The sequence below is a fragment of the Calypte anna genome, chromosome 4 (genome assembly GCF_003957555.1).
Source record: "Calypte anna isolate BGI_N300 chromosome 4, bCalAnn1_v1.p, whole genome shotgun sequence".
NCBI lineage: Eukaryota > Metazoa > Chordata > Aves > Apodiformes > Trochilidae > Calypte > Calypte anna.
In genome coordinates this window covers 1,129,873-1,151,579 of record NC_044247.1, presented here as the reverse complement: position 1 = coordinate 1,151,579, position 21,707 = coordinate 1,129,873, and the positions used below count along the sequence as shown (strand labels likewise).

General features: G+C 49.7%; 2 protein-coding genes across 4 annotated transcripts; one reads left to right on the top strand and one right to left on the bottom strand.

Annotated features, from left to right (window-relative positions):
• Positions 1-16,882, bottom strand: KIF4A (kinesin family member 4A). 3 transcript variants are annotated; one of them, XM_030449241.1, is made up of 30 exons: positions 16,677-16,882; positions 16,441-16,555; positions 15,724-15,914; positions 15,372-15,464; positions 14,685-14,851; positions 14,347-14,441; positions 14,040-14,159; positions 13,193-13,368; positions 12,718-12,779; positions 11,889-12,024; positions 11,351-11,409; positions 11,033-11,138; positions 10,867-10,932; positions 10,384-10,569; positions 10,096-10,199; positions 9,652-9,796; positions 9,068-9,178; positions 8,236-8,319; positions 7,577-7,690; positions 7,188-7,343; positions 6,700-6,794; positions 6,130-6,259; positions 5,087-5,257; positions 4,588-4,695; positions 4,054-4,131; positions 3,863-3,964; positions 3,010-3,171; positions 1,964-2,083; positions 1,195-1,317; positions 1-681 (listed from the first exon to the last, which is right to left on the bottom strand). In XM_030449241.1, the coding sequence occupies exons 1-30, from the start codon at positions 16,797-16,799 to the stop codon at positions 499-501; spliced, it is 3,681 nt and encodes a 1,226-aa protein (XP_030305101.1). In that variant the 5' UTR covers positions 16,800-16,882; the 3' UTR covers positions 1-498. The 3 variants fall into 3 exon arrangements, with proteins under 3 accessions (XP_030305101.1, XP_030305102.1, XP_030305103.1); XM_030449242.1 differs by having other exon boundaries at positions 73-681; positions 11,889-12,021; XM_030449243.1 differs by lacking the exon at positions 1,964-2,083 and having other exon boundaries at positions 73-681.
• Positions 16,883-17,433: 551 nt separating this feature from the next.
• On the top strand, positions 17,434-20,917 carry PDZD11 (PDZ domain containing 11). Its single transcript, XM_030448985.1, has 6 exons — positions 17,434-17,578; positions 17,682-17,765; positions 18,614-18,670; positions 18,933-19,031; positions 19,149-19,209; positions 19,964-20,917. Exons 1-6 carry the CDS (start codon positions 17,492-17,494, stop codon positions 19,996-19,998), a joined length of 423 nt encoding a protein of 140 aa, XP_030304845.1. The 5' UTR covers positions 17,434-17,491; the 3' UTR covers positions 19,999-20,917.
• The last annotated feature ends 790 nt before the right edge of the window (positions 20,918-21,707 follow it).

The following is a 21,707-nucleotide window of genomic DNA, read 5'->3' as shown; positions in this document are numbered from 1 at the left end:
ATATTTACTTTATTAGAGCTATAAAACCAAGTTAAAATGACTACAACTTCCACGTCTGGACAACACATTTCTGACTTCATCGACCAAGGACAGAGCAGTGGCCCAAAGGGCACAGAACCAGAGCCCAGCTCCACAGCTGGGTTAAGACTCCTCCTCCTGGGGCAGCAGAGGCAGCGCCCAGGTGTCCAGTGCAAAGGTAAAATTCTTTCCAGATTAGGGATTAAACTGTACCCAAAGTGTTCACAGCTCAGTGAGCAACCTGAACAAATCACCTCCACTCACTACAGAAACTCCAGAGGAAAAAAAGAGTCCCCCACACATAAATATTTACAGAGTTGGACACAGTTTGGAGCTGCTGATGCCAGGGGCTGTCAGACAGGACACACATCAGGCTTCTGCTGCAGCAGGAGATCCCAACACTTTCTTTTTTAAGAAGTCACCAGCACCGTGGTGTAAGGAAGGAGAACACAACTGAGTCAGGGGCATCTTCTGGGCCCCTCAAGCCAGCTCCTCTTTGATAGGGGTGCAGCCTGAGAAGAAGCTGATGTTGCTACTCAGCATCCTCTTCTTTTTCTTCACCAAAGGGATTTGGTTCTCTTGAGACTCCTCATCTCTCAGCAGGGAAGCAGCAGTGCTGGGTTTCTTCAAGAAAACTTCTTGGTCTGTGATGTCTTTCAGGACCTATCAGAAAAAGAAGATAATTCTGGAGTTGGCTCTGAAGAAGTCAGTCTGCACCTCTAGTTGCCAGGCGAGCATCAGGAGTGACTTCACTTCTTTACTCAGGTTAAAATTCCAAAGAGAAATTCATGGGCTGAGCAGGAAGAGGAAGGATCTGCAGTAGCATTCAGGGGACACACATGGGATATTGCTCAGCAGCAGCAACATTAGAGCTGCCAGAGCTCACAATGGCTCAAGAACAGTAAGCTTGAACATTGATCTGATTTTGTCTTATAATCTCTGCAATTGCCACTTCCCTCTTGCTGGAAGCTGAAACAGGACAGCATGGCAAGCCTGCCTGGCAAAGGTTTCATACCAAAACTTAATAATTCAGACTCAAAACCTAAATACAAGTGTGGTCTGTTCAGGGTTTTCTAGCAGCAGTCCCTCGTTTTGTTTTTTGGGGCTTTTTTCCCCTCTTCAAGAGCCACCACACAATGTGCACACACCCACTGTTCCCCAGAGTTTCAGCAGTACCTTTGTGGTTGGTGTGACACACACAGGCTGGAAGAAAGTCTCCCCTGCAGTCACTTCAGTTGGGTCTTCAAGTTTGAAGGAACCTTCAGAGTCCCTCGTTTGGTCCTCACACCCTGTGGCATCCTGAGGGACAGAACTGGTTGCTACAACACCCATCCCTTCCTCCCTTCCCCACCAACAGCTGGAGAAGTACCAGGAGTCCCTAACCCACCTCAAGGAATTATTACAGAGGTCTCTGAGACCCAGGAGTAAGGCAGATATTTTCAGCAAGAGGTCTAACGAACCTTCTTGATGCTACAACCCTCTCCCCTTTTTCTTTTTAAATAAAAAAAAAGAATCTGGAGTGAAGTTTTTGTGCCATCTGAAACTAAAAATCACAATTTTGATTTACTAAGTGCAAAGGAAAGACTTGAACTGTCTTCAGAGCAGGGCTGACACCTGGCAGTAGGTAAATCCCTGGTGAGCTGAGGCATCATGCAAACTTCTACACCTCCTGCAAGAGCTTGGTTCTGCTGGGGAAAACTCTTATTTAATTCCCCCAGATGAACACTGAATGGTTTGGGTTGGAAGGGACCTTAAAGCCCATCCAGCTCCCACACCCCCTGGATCAGGCAGCTCAAGGAGTTCCAGTCACCTTTACAAGAGTTTCAGAGCTGCTTTAGCTGACAAACTGCACCTGCAGCCCAATCCCCCTCAGCCCCTCTGCTCCAACCCCCCGTGCAGTCCAGGTGCTGGGATCCATTCCCAGCAGGATTGCAGCACTACTCACTGGGAAGCTGGGATCTCTGTTCCTACACTTTGCAGGGTCACAGCTGCAGCCTTCAGTGCAGCCCACCTTCTGCTTCCTGCAGCCACACTGCCTGTTCCCACACCAGCCCTTGCAGGAGCACTGAGGAAAAGGAGGAGAAGAGGGATGTGCAGGAATGGTTTTGGGGTTTCATACAACACATCCACTGCTGCCAGCACCTGGAGCAACCTAAGGGACATGTCCCCAAGCTGCCATGAATCTGTGTGTCATTGTCAGTCCTGCAAAACTGAGTCCTTTCCATCTCTGGCATCTGTATCTCCAGTTCCTCAGTCCCTAAGCCATCCCAAAGGTTCCAGGTGCAGTGTCACAGAGCAACATTTGCACACAGGAGGCAAAACCCAAGTTCTGGGGTCCTGCAGGGTGTGTCAGGGCAGGGAGGTTCTTTGCTGATCTGGGGATGTGAAGCAGTAGCAGGACCAGCTGCCCAGCACTGTGGTTCTGAAGGGAGCATTTGGGTTCTGCTGGGCTATGGCCATGGGCTCAGAGGAGCCAAACGTCAAGCACAAGCCCTCCCTTCCTGCAGCATGCACCAAAAGAACTCCCCAACACCCAAACCAGCAGTACTGTAGCTCAGGACTTACCAGGTTGGGAAGCTCCAGTGAAAGTAACCTTAAAACTCATTGGCTTTCCTGTGGCACTTGCTGACAGTTTCAGACATTCACTGGTGGAATATGCAATAATGACAAGCCAGCCCTTTTTCCCCAAAAACAGCCCCCACAAAGGGCTGAAGGTGCTGTTAGGGCTCCCTGCTGTGCTGCTGTCTGAAACACACAGTGCTGCCCAGCCACAGCCAGGACACCTCTCATGGCAGATGACCCATTCAATGAAAAACTGCTCAGGAAGGAGCTGCTGACTCTTGGCAGCTTCTGCTCTGTCAGAACATGTCCAATAACCAATGTCAGCACCTACACTCTCCCTGTGTCTCTGTACACACACCAGATCCTCAGGGGTCCAGGCAAGTGAATCCCTTACAGTTAACAAGAAGGCAAAAGATAACTGGATCTTACCCCCACCATGCTTTTCTTTGTTCCTTTGACTGCCTTCACTGGAACCCAGTCTACATCCTCCACCTCCCCTCCAGACTCCTCTGAGTCAGAGAAAAGTTCTTCCACATCCATCCTGGGGGTCAGGGCTCGGGGTTTGGCTGTTGTTTGCCGTCGAGTCTTTGGCTACAGAGAGAAGTGACAAGGGCTGAGGCTCAGGGGACACAGCAGGGGGGTTACATGTCATCCAGGCACTGCAGAGCCACCACCAAACTCCCATTCCCCTCAGACACCCAAGAAGGCTGCAGGGTTAATAAGGAGACCAAAGATCAAGCTGCCAGGGATTACAAATCCAAGCTACCAGTTTCAACTGCTGGAGTTTGTAAAAAGGTTTACTTGATAAACCCTTGGAAAATGATCAGGTTTGTGTCACAGTCTTGGCAAAATAGTTTTACTCCATTTATTCCTCCCAACACCAAGATCTGACTCTTTTTGCAAGGCACATGATTAAACTTTCATGATTAAACAGATGCCTTGCTCCATGATTCAGACTGGAAATGCTACAGACACAACACCTGGGTTATTAAGGAAGATAAAAGTCAGACACAATTAGGCTGAGGAACACAGGAGGGAGGTTGTGGTTGGTTTTTGAAGAACTAAACTGGTGCAAGGGATTTTCAGAAGAGTTCTTTCTGAACACACAAAACCAGACCCCTGGAGGACTGCCTGAAGCAGAGAAGAGGCTCCTCCAATAAGCAGAACAAGATGCCTTGTAAAAAGCAGCTTGGGAGAAAGAAACAGAGAGCATTAATTGCCAGCTTTTGAAAGAGAACCCAGGTACAACACAAGGATGAAAAGTGGGGTGCAGAATCTTTACCTTGGGTGGAATGTACTCAAAAGGAGAATCTGGGGACTCCAAAGGGGTTTTGTGAATGTGTCCAAGCTTCTGTCCACTGGCAACTTGGAGGAGCAGCAGTTTCTGTCAAGGGGAACAAAAATTAGCTTGGTAAATTCCATTAACCCAGCTGCCAAGAAGCTCTGGTGATTTGTGTCTGTCCTGATCCCTACCTGTTTAAGAGTGTCATTTTCATGGAGAAGTTCTTGGTTCTTCTCACAAATCTCCCTCATTTTCTGCAGCTCTTCCTCCTGTTGGCAAGACAAGAGGAAATCCACAAGGCTTACACAGGGGTAGCTCCAGGAGCTCTCTGGAACAGATCTGTCTGTTTGGATCTTCCTTGCAACACCAGCAGGGTTTCTTTCTGTTCTCCTACAGGAGATCAGCTCAGACCTCTAAACCAGGCAAATCATCAGAGCTATCACCTTTATTTATGCAGAACACTTCAACACAGAGAGAATGGGATCCTCTCAGTGAGCACATAAAACCTTCCTCTATTTCTAAGGCTTCTCTGAATTAATTAGTACTGATTTTGCTTTAAGACATCACTGAGCATGCCCTTCCACAGGGGCTTGTTACAACACAATTCTCTTAGCAAAAAGACAAGGTGCAGCTTGTAACGTGTCTATGATGAAGGTAAAGTTCTTCCAAGTAAGAGGCACCCAAATAAGCTCACACTCCCCTCAAACCACACCCAGACCCTCTACCTGGAACCTGAGTCGTTCTTGCAGCTGTTTCTCTTGCTCACTCAGTGAGTCTTCTAATTTCTTCTCTGCTGCTTCTTTTTGCTGAAATTGGCTGAGCAGGTAGAGAACCTAAAAGCAACATAGCAGAGGCAAAGAGGGATGATTTCATAGAGATATCTTTCAGCTCAGACATTAAAGAGCTTAACAATTTCAAAAAGATTCTTTCTACCACTCTGAGCATAATTCTGGCCTGATCTACCTAAAGTCACCTTGTGCTCAGGTGTAACAATCTCACTTATTGCAAGAAGTTACTGAATAAAACAACTGGCACAGGACAGAAGATGAACAGGGAGGTTCCTCAGCTTTTGTTAGTTATCCTGCAAGACTCTCAACAAATCTTGGTCAGATAAACAGGAACAGAGCAGTCTCAGCACATCTCCTTTGCCTTTATCTCTAAGAAGATCTGGGAATCAGAGTGCCCAGACACAGGAGCTCAAGATTTCTATCAGTTATACTCTACCTTCTCCTGGTGTTGTTGTTCCTGCACCAGAAGCTGATTTTGGAACTCAGCCTCCACCTCTGCTAGGTGGTTTCTCTCTTCCAGCAGCATCTTTTGCACATCTGAGCAGGTGGCTTTGCTCTGCTGCAGGCTGCTCTCCAGCTTGCCCTCCTGCACTTTTGAGGAGACCAGCTGCAAGACAAAAGCAAGATAAATCACTTGGGTCCATGAGTTCCATGTTTCATGATGTCTGTTAGGACAGAAATGCTGCAGTCTGAAGGTGAAGCATTTCTTTTTGACTTCCCAGCCACTGGAAGAACAGGAGCAGCCACCAGCAGCAAAGAGACTGAGTGGGCAATTGAGAGCAGACACCTGACAGCCTGTGTGGAAATGCAGAGCAGAGAGCACCAAGCCTCATTAACAGGTCTAGATTAATCTCCTCCTGCAGCACCTGAAATCTGACTACTGGGGGACTCCAAAATGAATGCTCTGCCATGTTACCTCCTCCCTTCTTTACCTTGAATTCCCAAGCACCAGGGATTGCTGTACAATTCTCATTGAGTTCCCTTCGTTCTACCTCCCTCAGGCTTGTTCAAGCTTCTCCCATCCCAACATCCCACTGCTTCCACTCTAACCTGAGAGTACTCCTCTTGTTTCCCTGCAGATTGCCTACTTGTCCAGGAGGTTCTTCTATTTATGCAGTACATTTATTCTCTTCCACTTCCACAATTTGTCTCTTCCTTTTTACTATTCCCATGCAAGCTTTATGTAAGCCCAGCTTTAGCTGATAACCCCCAGACTAATGTCTATTCCATTTCCCTCTTCCCTGAGTTGTTCTTTTTATTTTTATTTCACTTCTCAAACTGATCATCTATAGTACAGAAGAATATTAACCAGAAGTTGTGAGGGGAATAAATCTCACCCAGAGCACGAGCGCTTCGCTTGAATTCCTCTCTGCTGTCCTGTGGCCTGTTAGCCACTTCCTTTCAACTCCTGGCTAAGCAGGCTTAAGAGTTGTAGTTTTTAGCAATAAAATAGGGAAAAGAAATCAAATCAGACTTTACCTCTGCCAGGAGATACTTCAGAGCACACTTAGCCTCTAGGATTGTTGCAATGCTGTCCAAGCGCTGCTTTGCTCGCTCCCCGTTGTCTGCATCCAGGAGCTTCTGCTGCAGATCTGCTATCTGGGCACTCCTGAGGGAGGGCAGGGAGAGGGACACCAGGTGACAATGAGCAGAGGGGCACCAGGTGACAATGCAGGAGAAAACCTGGGCGAGTGTCTGGCCTCAAATTACAGTTCCCACAATATTAAACAGAAGAGCTCCAGGTACAATTTTGACTGTTTCAAACAGCAGCTCAGGTCTGCAGTGCTGTGCCAGGGAGTTCCTCATCCCCTCCACACTTCTGGTTACACATGTGGCATTCCCCTCACAAACAGCCAAGAAAAAAAATAAATAAAGAGCAGCCTTAGTGACTTAGTGTCCTCATATCCCCACATGAAAAAACCACCTGGTCTTCCATATCATTTTTAGTGCCAACACACAACCTGTTTTCCTCTCCTGTTTCACTGGGGGGCTGTGACTTGAGGGAACAGAACACAAGGCTGTGCAAGTCAGCTTTGTCCAACAGCTTACCTGAGCTCCATCTCAGTTTCCAGGCTTTCTATCTGCTTGGTGATGGAGATGTCAGCCTCTGAGATGGGCAGGTCTGCCAGGGTGTAGGTTTGTCTCTAAAGAACCACAGCAAGGGACACAGGGGAGCAAGAGGTGAAGAAATGCAACACAGGGGGAGTTGCCAAGAGGAGCAAAGAGGAGCCAGACTATTCCAAAAGCCTCCCACTATCTCTCCATAGATTAAATTCCATTGCTCCTTCCCAAAAGGATCAAGTCTTTCCTAAGGGGTGTGAGACACTTGCATCCATCAGATAATTAACACTGATTAACAAGTGACTTCAGCAGCTCTGTCCCCTGACAGAGGACAGGACCAACATGAACCCTTTCTGGCAGAAGGGGAACCACCTCCATCCTGACATCCCCAGGGAAAAGGTCAAACAGGAGTAAGAGCCTGTGAGAGTTGTTGCTGAGGTGTGGGACAGGGAAAGTGGCATTGCCCTCTTCCTTACTCTGAGCTTTAGAGGGTGGTTTTCTCCTGCCTCTTTCTTCTCTTTAAGGTGGAGGAGCTCCTGTGCCAGGATCTTCCTGTCCTCCAGAAGGTCTGTGAGGTGCCGTCGAGCCTCTTCAGTGCTGACAAGAACCTCTACTTCATTTGCAAGCCAGTTCTGGAGAAAAACACCACCAAACCTCAAAAAACCAGTATAGTGGTTGGCTGCAGTCTCAACTTCAGGACTGAATCCTTCTCTAAAATGCCTTCACAGATACAACTGGACAACCACATCAATATGGAACTCTGTGTTCCTCCCCTCTGCTTTCCAGCCACCAACCCCACAGCACCCACTGAGTTCAGGGAGCTCAGTGTGCCCCTGGTTGGGATGCACAGGACATGGCCACCCACTTTTATCCGTGAAGCAATTCCTTCCATCCCCCTGTTCTGACTCTCCTTCCGTTTCTCTGCAGCCTCCCGTTGCTTCTGCAGAGCGTCCTTCAGGCGTTTGTTAGCAGCTGCTGCCTGGAAAACATTGCCCACAAAACCCCAAAACAGTGCTGACCACATCTGCCAGGGCTGAAAACACGAGCAAGCCAGACACTGAGACAACGAGGAGAGAGCACAAGGGTCATAAAAGCAGAACAACGTTAGAATGAAGACTACAGCCCTCGACTTTATTTCCTCTGCTGAGATTCCCAGGTTAAAGAGAATCAGTTTCTGGGCCTAACAGTAGAAGAGAAAGCATCCAAAATGGTTTCAAGATTAATTTCACCCATACAGTCATCCCCAGTTCTGAACATCCACCATCCAAGTTTATTTTATGCTTTCTGGCTTGCAGCTCTGCAATATCTTTGCCACAGCAGCCCAATGCTCAGAGGGTGCTTCACTCTTTAAAGAGCAGATTTAACTAAAACCCCTCAAAGGCTACAAGATTGGGGTTTTCCTACAGGGAGAGAAGCTCCTTCCTCCAGGGCATCGCTCTGCTCTTAAGGAAGTTTCTGCCTATGGAATGGCAGCCTCCAACCAGACTTTGCAGAGCCTTGAGGGGTCTTTAGGGGTCTCCTTACCTCTTCAGTTTTGCGGCGCAGGACGTTAGCCTGCTTCTGGAAATCCCTCTCTAGCTTAAGGAACTCGTACTGTCTCTTCCGATCCTGCAGGGGAGTTGTGGAGAGGCAGAGGGGAAAAATAAAATAAAAATATGTCACATTCATGCCTTTGGCCAGTTTCATGTTTCCTGGAAAAGAATAATTGTATTTGCTGCTCTGCAATGCAAATGCTTGGTGATGATAATGTCACTGATCACCACAAGTTTAAGCCATGGGGTGTCTGTGAGAACAAGTGGCTGTCAGGCTGAAGGTGGCCAGAAATGTCCCCACACTTCCCATCAGAAAGGTTGAGGGTTCTGAATGCTGGAAGAGGCTGCAGACCAAAAGCTGAAGGCTTTGTCCATCCCCAGGCACTGGGGAACAAGCTGCTTGCAGCATCTCCTGTGAGACCAGACTCCCAGGCACAGATGTGTTGTCCATTACACATGAATGCTACAAGCCAGCTGGGTTTCATTAAAATTCTGCTTACCTGCAGATTCAATATTCCTTTGAAAGTTTAAATGCCTCCTATTCCATGGCCAAATATCTACATAATAAATAAATATATTTGCCTTCTGCTTTAGAGCTGAATCAGGACAACTGTGTTGATAGCTTTAAGGCTGCCAGACACAAACAAGTGAGTCAATTTACCACAACTGGTGAAAGGTGGCAACCAGATGAACTGGTGTTATCTTCAAAGCATTCCCCAGATGTTCTTCAGATGCAAATTAAACAAGGCCTTGCAGCAAACACTCTAATTGTTTGTTTTACCCTTCAGAGAGAGGTAAGGTTTGGGGGCTTATTGTTTGCTCACCTTTTCTTTCAGCTGGATCACTTCCTTGTCCTTCTCTTGCTTCCATTGCCTGAATTTCTCTGCATCCTCTTTCATCCGACGCATCAGCTGCACCCTTTGGTTTTTCATTTCCTGAAGAAGAGAAATAGCTGCAAGAATTGGCCAGTACTTGCATTTTGGGCAGTTTCAACATACATTCCCCCCCAGTGTGTCTGGCAGGGTTGTGGAGTGGCAAATGGGAAAGATCAGAGTGTGCTGAGTACACTGAGTGCCCAAGGACACTCTCAAAGTGCTAAAACTCAGGAGTTAATTTTTTTAAAGGCACAAAGGGAAGAGAAACACACCCACAGTATACACAGGGAAACCAAAGTGAAGTCAAGTGATCTGACTGAGGCAATAAATTATCAGAACAGCCAGAAGACACTCTGGACTTCTCTCAATCCTGCAAGCCTCTGTAGTCACCAGCCACCATGGTCATGAAGCCAGAGGAATCTAGCCAAAAAAGTGTTCTCAGTCTCACAAAAGAGAAAGCAAGTGCCTTTGGTCTGGAACCTGCTCTGTCTGCACTAGAACAAGCCCAAGAACTTCATGCTGGAGTTACCCACCCTGATCTCCTGGTTCAGTTTGGAGACTGTGCGTTCTGTGGATTCCTTCAGCTTCAGGAGCTTGGACTGCTCATTCAGCTTTCTCTTCAGCTCATTAATTTGCCCTTCCAGTTCCTGAAGCCTCTTCCGACGCCGCTCGCTCAGTCTGAGGGGAAATGACACTTTAAAAACAGCCCCCCAGTAACTGCTGTCCTCAAACAAGTCTTCTTTCCAACTTCAGAGACACCTTTTGAACAAGGTGTGCATTATGTGTGTATTATCTTTCCCACTGGTGAGAGCCCACTGTCAGCTTTCTCTGCAATCCACACAGCTCACCAGGGAAGTTAAAGGGATGTACTGGCATCCAAATAAGAGTTTTTACAAACAGAAGTGCAAGACAATTCTCACAGGTTCATTAACACAATTTTCAGTGCTGGAAGACACACAGCTATAAGTGACACTTACTTGGCTTGGTTGACATCCTTCTTTGCCATATGCAGAGCAAGGATCAACTCCTCCTTTTCTTTTTGTAAACTGCTGACCTCCAGTTCCAGATCCTTGATGTTAGTCTAGAAAGGACAAGAGTAGCAAGTGACCAGATCAAAACCTTGAAATTCCACCTGAGACAAAGCTTTAAGACAAGGAGGCTTCGAGAAACCAGGTTCCTTTCCAACAAGTTGTAAACCACCTTATTTCAGAGATGGGAGACCCAGCACAGCTGGTGAACAGTGGAAGCATTCCAGAAGAGTTCACCTGGTACTGGGACTGAATGGGCTCCAGCTGGCTGTCGTTCTGTGTCATTTTTTTGGCAAGTGCCTCTTTCAGAGTCAGAGCTTTATTGAGCTCAAGCAGCTCTTTGGACATCTGTGCTTGACGGAGGGCATGTTGAGTGGTGAAGTCATCTGAGGACCTCTTGGTGTCCTGGCCCATTTCTGCTTCCTGGAGGAGACAGAGCAATGAGCTGGAGAGGCTTAAAAGCTCTTGAACCACGTGACCAGTTTTTGCAGAACACTTCAGATTCACTTTTTTTCATAAAAAATGAAGACATTCAGAAATGAGGTTATTCATCTTGAACACAATGAGCAAATACAGGTGTAGAAATGCAGCACATACAAAAGGGACACATTATTTACCAGACATTTGGAACAGGAAACTAGCACAGGGACAAAGGGGGGAGAAGTGATGATGAAAAAGTGCCCTTTTTGAGGTCTGCACTGCCAGACTTCCCTCACTTACAGCTGTGCCATCCTGTTCAGAGTTTGCCACCTCTGCAGCAGCATCCATTGTAGCAGCATTTTCACTCTATGGAGGACAAAGAAGAAAATTCTGGTAAAAAACAGAAAGCTGAAGAACCCTGGGTTTCATTAGGCATGGGCTCTCCTCTCCCTGGATTCAGTCTCACCTGGAACTGAACCAACACTTGCTGCAGGCTGCGAATCACCTCCAGGTTCTCTTTGAGCTCCTCATCTTCCACAGTCTCTGCCAACTTCTGCAGATCAAGCTTGCACCTGCAATGCAGCCATGGGAATAATTCCCTGAGCATTGCACAGCACCTCCATGTCACACATGCCAACGAGGAACAATTTTCCCCATTGAATACAGAAATGAGGTCTGGCTGAACAAACACAAACTGACTGTACCCAGTTTATCCCAACAACAACAAAAAATTAATGCTGAAAGACATTTCCTCAGCAGGGACAGGGTGTGGAAATGGACTTACACAGCATGCTGTTGAAGTTGTTCTAGTTTGGCATTCATCTTCTCATTTTCTTGTTCTGTCTAAGAGAAGTCAGAATTATGCAAATTGTAGGAGAAGCAAGAAAGGAAACCAGAAAACAATTTATTTATAGCAAAAGACATGTTGTCAGCCTGGGCCAAATCAATGTACTGCAAGAGCTGGCATGATCACTGCCACTAACTTGTTAGCCTTAACACCCTGCAGGGAATTAAAACAAAGGAGAGGAGGGTGGGGAAGAGACCACATGCACAAGTGCTGGTATTTAGAACATAAAACCAAGAAAAAAGCTGAAAGATTCAGGTCTCCTTTTCCCCACTGAAGTCACCACATGCTCTCTAGGTTCTGAGAGGCTCTGGAAGACTTTTGGTTGTGCCTGGCAGCTGGATAATTGAAATAAATGTGAAAGGAACATTAAGGGGATTCCTAATGTGACATTAGTACAGGAACTGCTATTGATTTATCAGCAGCTCAAAGGGGAAGTCATGGAACTTAAAAGCTCTTCCTGGGGAGCTGATCTTACCAGAATGATCCTCTCCAACATCTGTGCTGTCTGACCTGCTGCCTCACTCAGCCCTCGGCTCAGCTTCTGGTTCTCCTCCACCAGGGACTGGTTCTTCTCCATCAGGGACTGCAGACTCTCTGATGGTGCCATGCTACTGAAATATGGAGTTTGTTTGTGAACATGACTTCACTGGAGGTTTGTAACAGCACTGAAATGACTGCAAAGCTTCCTAAGTAACTTCAAATAAAGATAGGTTGCAGCAGATGAGCACAAATAACTGTAAGGACTCTAATCTGAATTAAAACCAAAATCTAAGTACTGCTGCATATCAGAAGCTGCTATTGGCAAGAGAAGAATTTTTTATTTTTTGCACAGTAACAGTTTAAGCCATGGCAAGTCTAAACTGCATGCACATGGGTTTTGAAGCATCCTCAGAAGCCAACACCTACACAATCCAATTCTCCCCTAAAATTTGAGGCTTTAAGAAAAAAGGAGGTGGAGGTACACTACATTAGAGAGCTGAAGAAAAAAACAAAAAGAGGTCTGAGAAATAGATATTTAGAAGACATTTCCTGGTGCCTCTTACAGCTCCTGCACCTGATGTTTGCAAGCTTAAGGGGTTTGCTGCAAAACTCAACGACCCACCCATGGGTGGAATTTCAGTGAGCATGACACAGAGCAAGGGGAGGAAAGATAATTGTCCAGATCCTACCAAAAAGCAAGTGGTTTGCTGTACTCTCACTCTACAACAGCATGGGGAGCAAATATATGATTCTATAAGGGAGCTAGAGCCTTTGCTGGTGTGACAGCCATCAAGATACCATGAGCACTGATGTAGAAACCTTACTTGATAGACACTGGGAGGGCTCCTCCATGGGCCTGGAGCAGTAACACCTGCAGCTGCTGTACCTGGAAAGACAATTACTGCCTGTAAATCTCTCCCATACAGTAACCAGGTGATTGAAGGAACATTATTAAGATCCTTAATCTTAATGACTGAGAATCACTTGTTCCAACTGGCCTTTTACCACTGTAGCCTGATTGGCAGGCAATGATTTGTTCAGAGGGAAAGAACTGTGTATCACAGTAAGCATTGAGTAGTTGCTGTAGAGTTAGCAGAAATGTTCTTTTCCTCACAGCACTTACACAGGCCTCTCCAGACCAAAAGAAACACAAAATAAATGATTTGCAGACACTGTGTAGCTAAGCACCCTACATCTTTGCTTTGCTGTAGAACTGGGCTTGGTTAGAGCTGGAACCATGGAATCATTTTGGTTGGAGCAGATGTTGAAGATCACCACATCCAGGCATTAACCCAGTACCTGCTGCTTCAGATGCTGCAGCTCAGCTGCCTGGGGATCAAGGTTGACAATTGGTTTGTTTTTTATTTTCCTTGCTCTGTCAGCATAACGCAGAGTATTCAGAGTTTCTTCCATGTTGGAATCTGCTGGGCTCACACAGGCAATCATCAGAGTGTGGCTGTTACCACCCAGAGAATCTGAGAAGGAAAACAAGGCACAGTCAGAGCTTTGAGAGAAAACAAGACTTAGCAGGAAGAAGAAATCATCACTAAGATATCTAAGAGCACAAGTCCATGCTACAGCTAGAAAACACTCAGCTGTAGGACACAGCAAATAGCTGCTGTAGGTGTGTGCCTTTGGTATCTTTCTGCTCTGCCCCAGAGTTACTGCCCAAGGAAGGTCTCTGCTCAGATCATGAAGCTCCATGGCATCCCAGCCTCTGGTTTTACAGACACACACTTGCTGCATGAGATCTTTCAACCACAAAAAAATCCAGCTCTGCATAATTCAGTTTCTCTTTATTAGGTATTTTCAGAAATGGAGACACTGAGGAGCATAACAACAACAGATCTCTGCTTCCAGACTTAACTTCTCACCTTCCTTCACCCTCCCCCAAAACAGTCTGGATTTGCCCACTTTCATCCCATCACACAGGAACTGCAAAAAGAGCAAGACTCATTTACAACTAAGTCTATCTCTGTGTGACTGAAGAGTGACAAAAAGAGGTCTGGTTTCACTGAGAAGAGGAATTAAACCAATAAAACCAATCCCTTTATCAAAGCAGCTCCCATTCTGAGCTGTTTTGGTGGTTTTTTGCTCCTTTCAGGTGCATCAGTAGGCTCAGGCTGTACCATCCCCTGTCTCTTACCTTGCAGCAGCCTTGTCAACTTGGAGTCTCTGTAGGGGACAAACCCCCCCTTTTTATTTTCCTCCCCAAGAGCACTGATCACATTGCCCAGGCAGAGGAGACCTCGGTTGATGTTGATACCTGCACAGAAACACAGGTGGTGAGGAGAACTACTCAACAGCTAGCAATTTTTTTAAACAAAAAACCCATTAATTAACCTTTATGATGTTTTTTTTTAAAAGAACTGCTTTGCTTTTCCTGACAAGGACTCCATTTTCTAACCCAGCTGGTGAGAACCCCAGGCTATACCAGTCTTTGTCCTACAGACCTTCTTTTAGTCTGTCTCCCTCAGCCTTGGTCTTCTTTTGCCTCTCAGAGCCAGCAAGATCAACCAGGTGCAGCTTGGAGTGAAAGCTGCTGTTCCTATGGCAGAAAGAGATGGATTTACTCTCTCAGGTAAACATAAAAATAAAGGTGCAGTTCAGTTACTACACTTGAGCTACCAGGCTGAAAAACCTATCACATATCTGAGACAGCCAAAGAAAGAGCCTGCCTCAAGAGTAACCCAGCTGAGCTGATCCAAGACCAAAAGAGAATGACAAGACTATGAAACTGGGTAAATCTGACTCCTAACAGTGCCAGGAGTGGCTGCATGCTCACACTTACTTGTCACTTTTCTTTTTCTGGTCAATACAGATAGTGAAGATGGCATGGGAGCGTGAGGACTGGGAGTTCATTGCTGTGGAGGCCACAGTTCTGGAGTTGTTCCCTTGCTCCAGGCAGGACACAGTATCCTGGGCACAGCTGACACTTCTTTCTGTCAGCCCTACAATCTGTAGCCAGGAAAAAAGCATTATTTATCCTCTACACCCCAACCTACAGCAGAAGAATTATCCTTTGAGCTACAGCAGACAAAGTGAAGTCTGTGTAAATGTGTGTCCACAGGAACCACTCAGTTCCAGCTATGGATTCCCTAAACATTTGGTCTGAACTGCTCATCAGTAACCAAGTCACATCACCTCCCCCTCATCCTACTCCTACACACACACACACACCCCAAATTCCTCTGTGTCTGCCTGAGCTCAGTGAAGGCACCTGAAGTACAACATTCTCTGACATTCACCTAAGTCAGAGCAGGACTTGCCAGTGGCTTTGTCCTGGATGTGTAACCCTCCTGCTATTCCTCTGTGTATTCAGGATCACTGAGACCTCAGTTTTGAGAGAAATGTGTAGTTGTGATGATCTCATAAGCACCAACCAAAGAGCAGTGCTCAGGAGTCACAGCTGTTTCCCCAGAACACCCCTCCTCAGCCCTGTCACCCCCTCATGCACCCACTCCTGAGGGCAGCAGACCTTGATGCCTTCCTTGGGATCCTCCCGTATGCTGATTTGGGAAGATCTTTCCCTGGATGGGCACAGCAGGTCCAGAATATCCTCATTGTAGATCTGCAAGCAGCAGGACAGCAGCTCAGAGCCAGCAGCCTTGCCAGAGAGGGATTTGCACAAAGAAGGAGGTACAATCACACTGAAATTGGAGCTGGGATCCCCCGTGCACTTTGCTTAGAGGGAAAGCCCCCTAGGACCCAGAATGCAGCTTCTGACAGGACCTGATGTGGTCTAAGGTTGTGATTTAAGCAGGAGGTGGCCTCATTAAAGCTCACCTCACAACTCTGGAATTGTTGGGAAAATTAAAAGAACTTTTTACCTCTAGATAAGAAACTTTGAGGACAAATTCCCAGTCCTGCCTCTGCTCCTTCTCCTTGAAGAGCAGCTTGATGACCCGAGGGATGACCCCCACACTGGGCTCATCCTCCTGACTGGCAGTGTAGGTTCCTCCCATGGAGTAGGTTTTTCCAGACCCTGTCTGTCCGTAGGCTAAGACAGTAGCATTATATCCTGGGGGAACAAAGGGCACCTGGATCAGGCAGACACCTGGGGACCAGAGGATGCTTTGAGGAACAAAGCTACACCCCAGCAAAGACACCCTGCTGACCTGTCACTTCTCACAGCAGAGACACTGCAAAGCTCCCCAAAGCATGGATAGAATTATTGTTATTCCAGCTCTTTTGCAAGGCTGCTCCTTTACTAGAGTTAGTCATAGAAACCCAGGAGAATTTGCCTGGAGCATCCAGTGCAGGATGCCCACCAGCTGATCCTGTTGTCTTGGCAACACAATGTTGCCTCCCAGAAATAGGCTCAGGAACCCAAATGAACCCACAGAGGTCATTTTGCCAGCCCTGTGGAGCACAACAGGCAGGATCTCACGAGAGGCTGGAGTCAGCACAGAGCCTAACTTTCTGAGAAGATCCCAGGAGAATTAAGTTAGAACTGAGAATTCCAGATCAGTGCCTTCCCACACACAGCTAAGCCCACCAAAACCCCCAGTATTTTACAGCAGACCTTGGTTTGAGCTAGCACAAACCTTTGAAGATGCCTCGGATGAGAGGAGCAACAGCTGTGTTGAAGACCTCCTCTTGCTCAACAGAAGGGTCGAACACGTAGTCGTAGGTGAAGGATTTGTCAGTCCCCACCACCACCTGCCGAGGAGGAGGAGGAGGAGGAACAGGGCTGCCCACACCAGCCCGGCAGCCACCCCCGGGGTCGGGGGGGACAGGACAAGGCGGTCCCCGGGTGCTCTGGGGACACTGCCTGCCTCACCTGCGGTTCCCCGGGCACGAAGGACAGGCACATCTGGCACCCTTCGCTCCTCTCCTTCGGCACCAAGGGCCGGCAGCGCAGCGCCACACGCACCGGGATCACCTTCTCATCTTCCCTCCCCATCTTCAGTCACCCTGACCGCCCTGCCGGGGGGAACCGACCCGGGTCACGCCTCGTACGAACGGTACCAAATCGGTACCGACACGGCGGGGCCCAGCGCTGCCAACCATAACCCCCAGGGGGTCAGGGACAGCCCGGGGTGAACCACGGGAGACGGGGGAACCAGGAGAGGCCCGGGAGGAGCCTGAGGACCGCAGGGACCCGTGAGGGACCGAAGGGGATCGCAGGGACCCCTGAGGGGCCGAAGGGGATCGCAGGGACCCCTGAGGGGCCGAAGGGGATCGCAGGGACCCCTGAGGGGCCTGGGGACCGCAGGGACCCGTGAGGGGCTGAGGGGGAGCCCGGGAGGGGCCCAGGCCCCGCTGCCGATTTCCGGCCCAGCCGCACCAGGCCGGGCCCAGGCCAGGCCCGCACAGGGCGAAGGGAAGGGGACGCGGCAGCCCGCACCCTTCCTCCGGCGGTTCCTGAGGGGAGCGGAGCGGTCCCGGACCCACCTGGAGCCGCCGCCGCCGCCTCCTCCCTCTGCAATGGCGGCGCCGCAACCGCCAACATTCAAACCGAAGCCGCGCGCCGCAACCCGCCAATGGGGGCGCTCGACGTCATCAGCGCGCGCTGCAGGGCGGGGCCGGGCCGGGGCGGTTCCCGGGCGGGTCCTAGTGCCCCCGTCCCGTCCCCTCCGGTGTCGCGGCCGCAGCATGGAGGCGCGGGTGCCCTACGATGACTTCCCGGTGGTTTTCCTGCCGCCCTACGAGAGCCCTCCCGCCTGGGTGCCGCCGCACGAGGTGAGGGCACGGCGCTAAGCGTGGCTCTGGGAAGGCGGGGGGGTGGTAGCGGGGGTCCCGTTTCGGGGCGGTGCCGGCGGGCTGACGGCGCGTTGCCTTGCAGAGGGTGTTCCACCCCGACTACAACAACGAGCTCACCCAGTTCCTGCCCCGCACCATCGTCCTGAAGAAACCGCCCGGGGCGCAGGTGAGACCCCGCATAGCCCCCCCTGTCCCCGTCCGCGTCCCCATCCCCTCCCGGGGCCGTGCCGAGGCCTCGCTCCCGGGGGGAAGTGCAGGTCCTTCCCTTCCTCTTCCCTTTCCCTTCCCCTTTCCCTTTTCCTTCTCTTTCCCTTCCTCTTCTCCCTTCCTCTTCTCCCTTCCTCTTCTCCCTTCCTCTTCTCCCTTCCTCTTCTCCCTTCCCTTCTCCCTTCCCTTCTCCCTTCCCTTCTCCCTTCCCTTCTCCCTTCCCTTCTCCCTTCCCTTCTCCCTTCCTTTCCCCTTCCCCCTTCCCTTTCCCCTTCCCCTTCCGTTTCCCCTTCTCTTTCCCTTCCCTTTCTCCTTCCCTTCCCCTTCCTTTCCCCTTCCCCTTCCCTTCTCCTTCCCTTTTTTTTTCCTTTCCCTTTCCTTCCCCTTCTCCCTTCTCTTCTCCCTTCCCCTTCCCCTTTCCCTTATCCTCTTCCCTTTTCCCTTTCCCTTCCCCTTCCCATATTTGATCCCCACTCATCTCCCCTTCTCAGACACAGGAGCTGTAGGGTGAGGGTGACCCCCGAGGGGCAGCGTGTGCCCAGCAGGTCGGGCAGGTTCCTGGTGCTTCCCTTCTCCAGGGAATTGTCAGGAGGGGGTGGGAGAAGGGGAAGCTGTGTGGGTGAAGCTGCTGGTGTGGACAGGGAGCCCCCGGGGTGCTGCAGGTGAGATTGGCAGGGGAGGTATCAGGAAGGGACTGGTGCTTGCTGAAGGCTGCAGCACCAACACCTCTGCTCCCTCTGGAAGAGACTCGTGTCCCTCGGGAAGGGACAAAGGACCCAAAGTGACCCTGTCTGGTTCCTCTCACAGCTGGGCTTCAACATCCGGGGAGGAAAAGCTTCCCAGCTGGGGATCTTCATCTCTAAGGTGTGTCTGTCCTTCTGCCATCCCTTCCCCATGTCCTGTCTGTCCCCCTGGGTGTTGCTGAGCCAGCTGGGTGTGTCAGGACACTGTCACCTGCCTGGTGACACCTCTCCAAGGTCAGAGCTGTAATTTACCACACCCAGCTGCAATCAGCTGGCCCTGCACCCTTCCCTCCTCTCTCCCCTGCCCACGGGGTGCTGCTGGTGGGCTGCAGCCCTTGCTCCCCAGTTGCGTGGGGGTCACAGCCCCACTCTGCCCCTCACAGGTGATCCCTGACTCAGATGCACACAGGGCTGGGCTGCAGGAAGGGGACCAGGTGCTCTCTGTCAATGATGTGGATTTCCAGGACATCGAGCACAGCAAGGTGAGCACATCCCAGGGGCAGGGCAGAGGATTCCCTGCGTCCACCACCTCCCTCCAGCCTCACAGCTTCCACATTAAACAATCCCTGTCCTCCTGAGCACCTCTTCTCTGCTTCCAGGCTGTGGAGATCCTGAAGACAGCTCGTGAGATCACCATGCGTGTGCGGTACTTCCCCTACAGTAAGTGCCCAGCAGGTGCCAGGCAGTTCCCCAGCAGCATTCCTGTTCCTCCTTCTTGGGAAGCAGGCTGCCACACAGCCCTGCCAAGCCCACCTCAGCTCAGCAGTTGGGAGTCTGGGCTTTGCTTCAGGGATCAGGAGTGGAAAAAAAAGGACTGGCTTCAAGAAAAACTTGTAGAGCAGGGCTGAGAGACAGGGTGCTAAAAGCTGGGAGGATTGCTGGGTGGAAGTGGTAACTTCAGAGCTGTAGAAGAGTGCTGCTGATCTTTGAATAACACAGAAAGGAGTTTTGTCACTAGTTTGTCACTGTGCCACTGCTTGGGGTGTTGATCCATCCCTAAGAATGTTTAAATTCCAAGGGAAAAAAAAAAAAAAAAAAGCTCTCAGTAGTTTCTGTGCCCATAAGGTTTGTAGGTATATGCAGGCAAAAAATGGAGGTCAAATCAAAGCAAAAGAGAATTCCTCCTAAAATGGAATCTGCCCCCTAACCAAGGAAACGAGAATATGGAGCAGGGAAAGAGAGGACTTGAAACAAACATTTCAGTTCTAAAGAAAGTTGAAATAACTTGAAATGACTGCCTGGGGTGCCAGGGGGCTATCTCAAAGCCAGCTGCTACCCAGGAGGGCAGCAAGCACTGCCTCTGCTCATCAGTATAAATAGAATATATGTTTTCTCTCAGCATTTTGGCTGATTTCTCCTAGTGCTCAGAACTGGGCTGCTGCCCTTTCAGCCTTGCTTCCCCTTTCCCTTCCAGATTACCAGAGACAGAAGGAAAGAACTGTTCACTAGTTGGCAGCTCTCTGCTGGCTCTCTGGGGTAGCCTCCTGCAAAATCCTCTCCACTACTCTTCCTCAACACGTGAGATGACCCATCAAGTTTCAGCTGTCACTGGAGGTACAACTGTCCCTTTGGCTGCACTGGCACCACCAGCTCTGCCTCCTGCCTGGAGGGATGTCAGCACTGAGCAGGAAGATGGATGGGGCTGGAGTCTGTACTCCTTGTACTGGCTGTTGAGACAACCTGATGCTGAAGTGGGTCCTGGAGGGCAACTTCTGCAGCAGGGTCTGGGCTTCTCTTCTCATAGGACGTAAATTAAATGAGTGCTTTGGTTCTGGATCCAACCCTTCTTGCTAGGTGCAAGACCAACAGGGTCTGAGCATGCTTGAGCAGAGCACATTCTTTTGTCCTGCAGGAGTGAGCAACCTGTTCAGTTTCCTGGTGACATCAAATTCTTTCCTTCTCCACTGTCCTACTTCTGCTCTACACTCTGGGTTTGCTTGGGACTGGAGGAGCAGGGCTGAGGCCACCACACTAAGTCTGGTCTGCCAGGCCCCCTGTGTCTCTTTGCTGCCCAACAGCCCACAGGGTGCAGGACCAAGAGGTGTGGAACATGGAAAATCTTTCTGTGGGCACTTGGCCACCTTCCCTCCAGCGTGCTGCTCAGAGGGGTGAGGGTTTCACTGCTCAGCTTCCTTCCTTGGCTTGACACAGCCCTGTCCCTTGTTACCTGCTCCCATCACAACCTCTGAGATAAACTTCACCCCTTCCCTCCTCCCAGAGAGGAGGAGGAAGCCAAGAGCAGGGGTGGCAAGGTGTGAGCTCTCAGCAAAGCTGGGTGCAGACACGTGGCAGCATCAGTGCCAGCAGGACAGCCCTTGTCTGCCCTTCATGCAGTGTTCTCCTCCTCTGCAATAAAGAATAAAACGAGCACAGCAACCAGACTGCATCTTATTCCCCCTGGGGAAGTCTGCGTGGAGGGCTGGCTCCAGCTGCAGGCAGGGAAAAGCACAAACCCTATGAGGAGAGGCTGAGGGAGCTGGGGGTGTTGAGGCTGGAGAAGAGGAGGCTCAGGGGAGACCTCATCACTCTCTACAACTCCCTGAAAGGAGGTTGGAGCCAGGGGGGGGTTGGGCTCTTTTCCCAGGCAACTCTCAGCAAGACAAGAGGGCAGGGTCTCAAGTTGTGCCAGGGGAGGTTTAGGTTGGAGATGAGAAAGAATTTCTTTCTGGAGAGGGTGATCAGGCATTGGAATGGGCTGCCCAGGGAAGTAGTGGATTCTCCGTGTCTGGAGATATTTCAAAAGAGCCTGGATGTGGCACTGAGTGCCATGGGCTGGGAACCACGGGGGGAGTGGATCAAGGGTTGGACTTGATGAGCTCTGAGGTCCCTTCCAACCCAGCCCATTCTGTGATTCTAAGAAGGATCAGTCTCCATCCTGCTGCAGAGCTGTGGGAAGGACTCCCCTGCCCAGGGCAGCTTCCTCCCTGCCATTACTCAGAGGCAATGAGCAAGGTGCCTCCCAGCACTCACCCTGACCCCTCACTGGCTGTGGGCAAACAGGAAAGAGTGGATTCTTTCCCCAGACACACTCATGCCTTAGGTGTCCCCATCTCCAAAGCATTAATGAAAAACTGGAGGGACAGACAGGTGGTTACGGATTCCAGCTGGGAAAACAACAGGTCCAGTGACATGGGATTAGTTTTGGTGTGGGCTTCTTT

Coding starts and splice junctions, on each gene's coding strand:
- KIF4A (XM_030449241.1), bottom strand. CDS start 16,799: ATGGGGAGGGAAGATGAGAAGGTGATCCCGGTGCGTGTGGCGCTGCGC. Junction 7,344..7,576: donor GAATTGCTTCACGGATAAAA/GTGGGTGGCCAT, acceptor GTTTTTCTCCAG/AACTGGCTTGCAAATGAAGT. Junction 3,172..3,862: donor TTGAGTACATTCCACCCAAG/GTAAAGATTCTG, acceptor TTCTCTCTGTAG/CCAAAGACTCGACGGCAAAC.
- PDZD11 (XM_030448985.1), top strand. CDS start 17,492: ATGGAGGCGCGGGTGCCCTACGATGACTTCCCGGTGGTTTTCCTGCCG. Junction 17,579..17,681: donor CCTGGGTGCCGCCGCACGAG/GTGAGGGCACGG, acceptor GTTGCCTTGCAG/AGGGTGTTCCACCCCGACTA. Junction 19,210..19,963: donor TGTGCGGTACTTCCCCTACA/GTAAGTGCCCAG, acceptor TTTCCCTTCCAG/ATTACCAGAGACAGAAGGAA.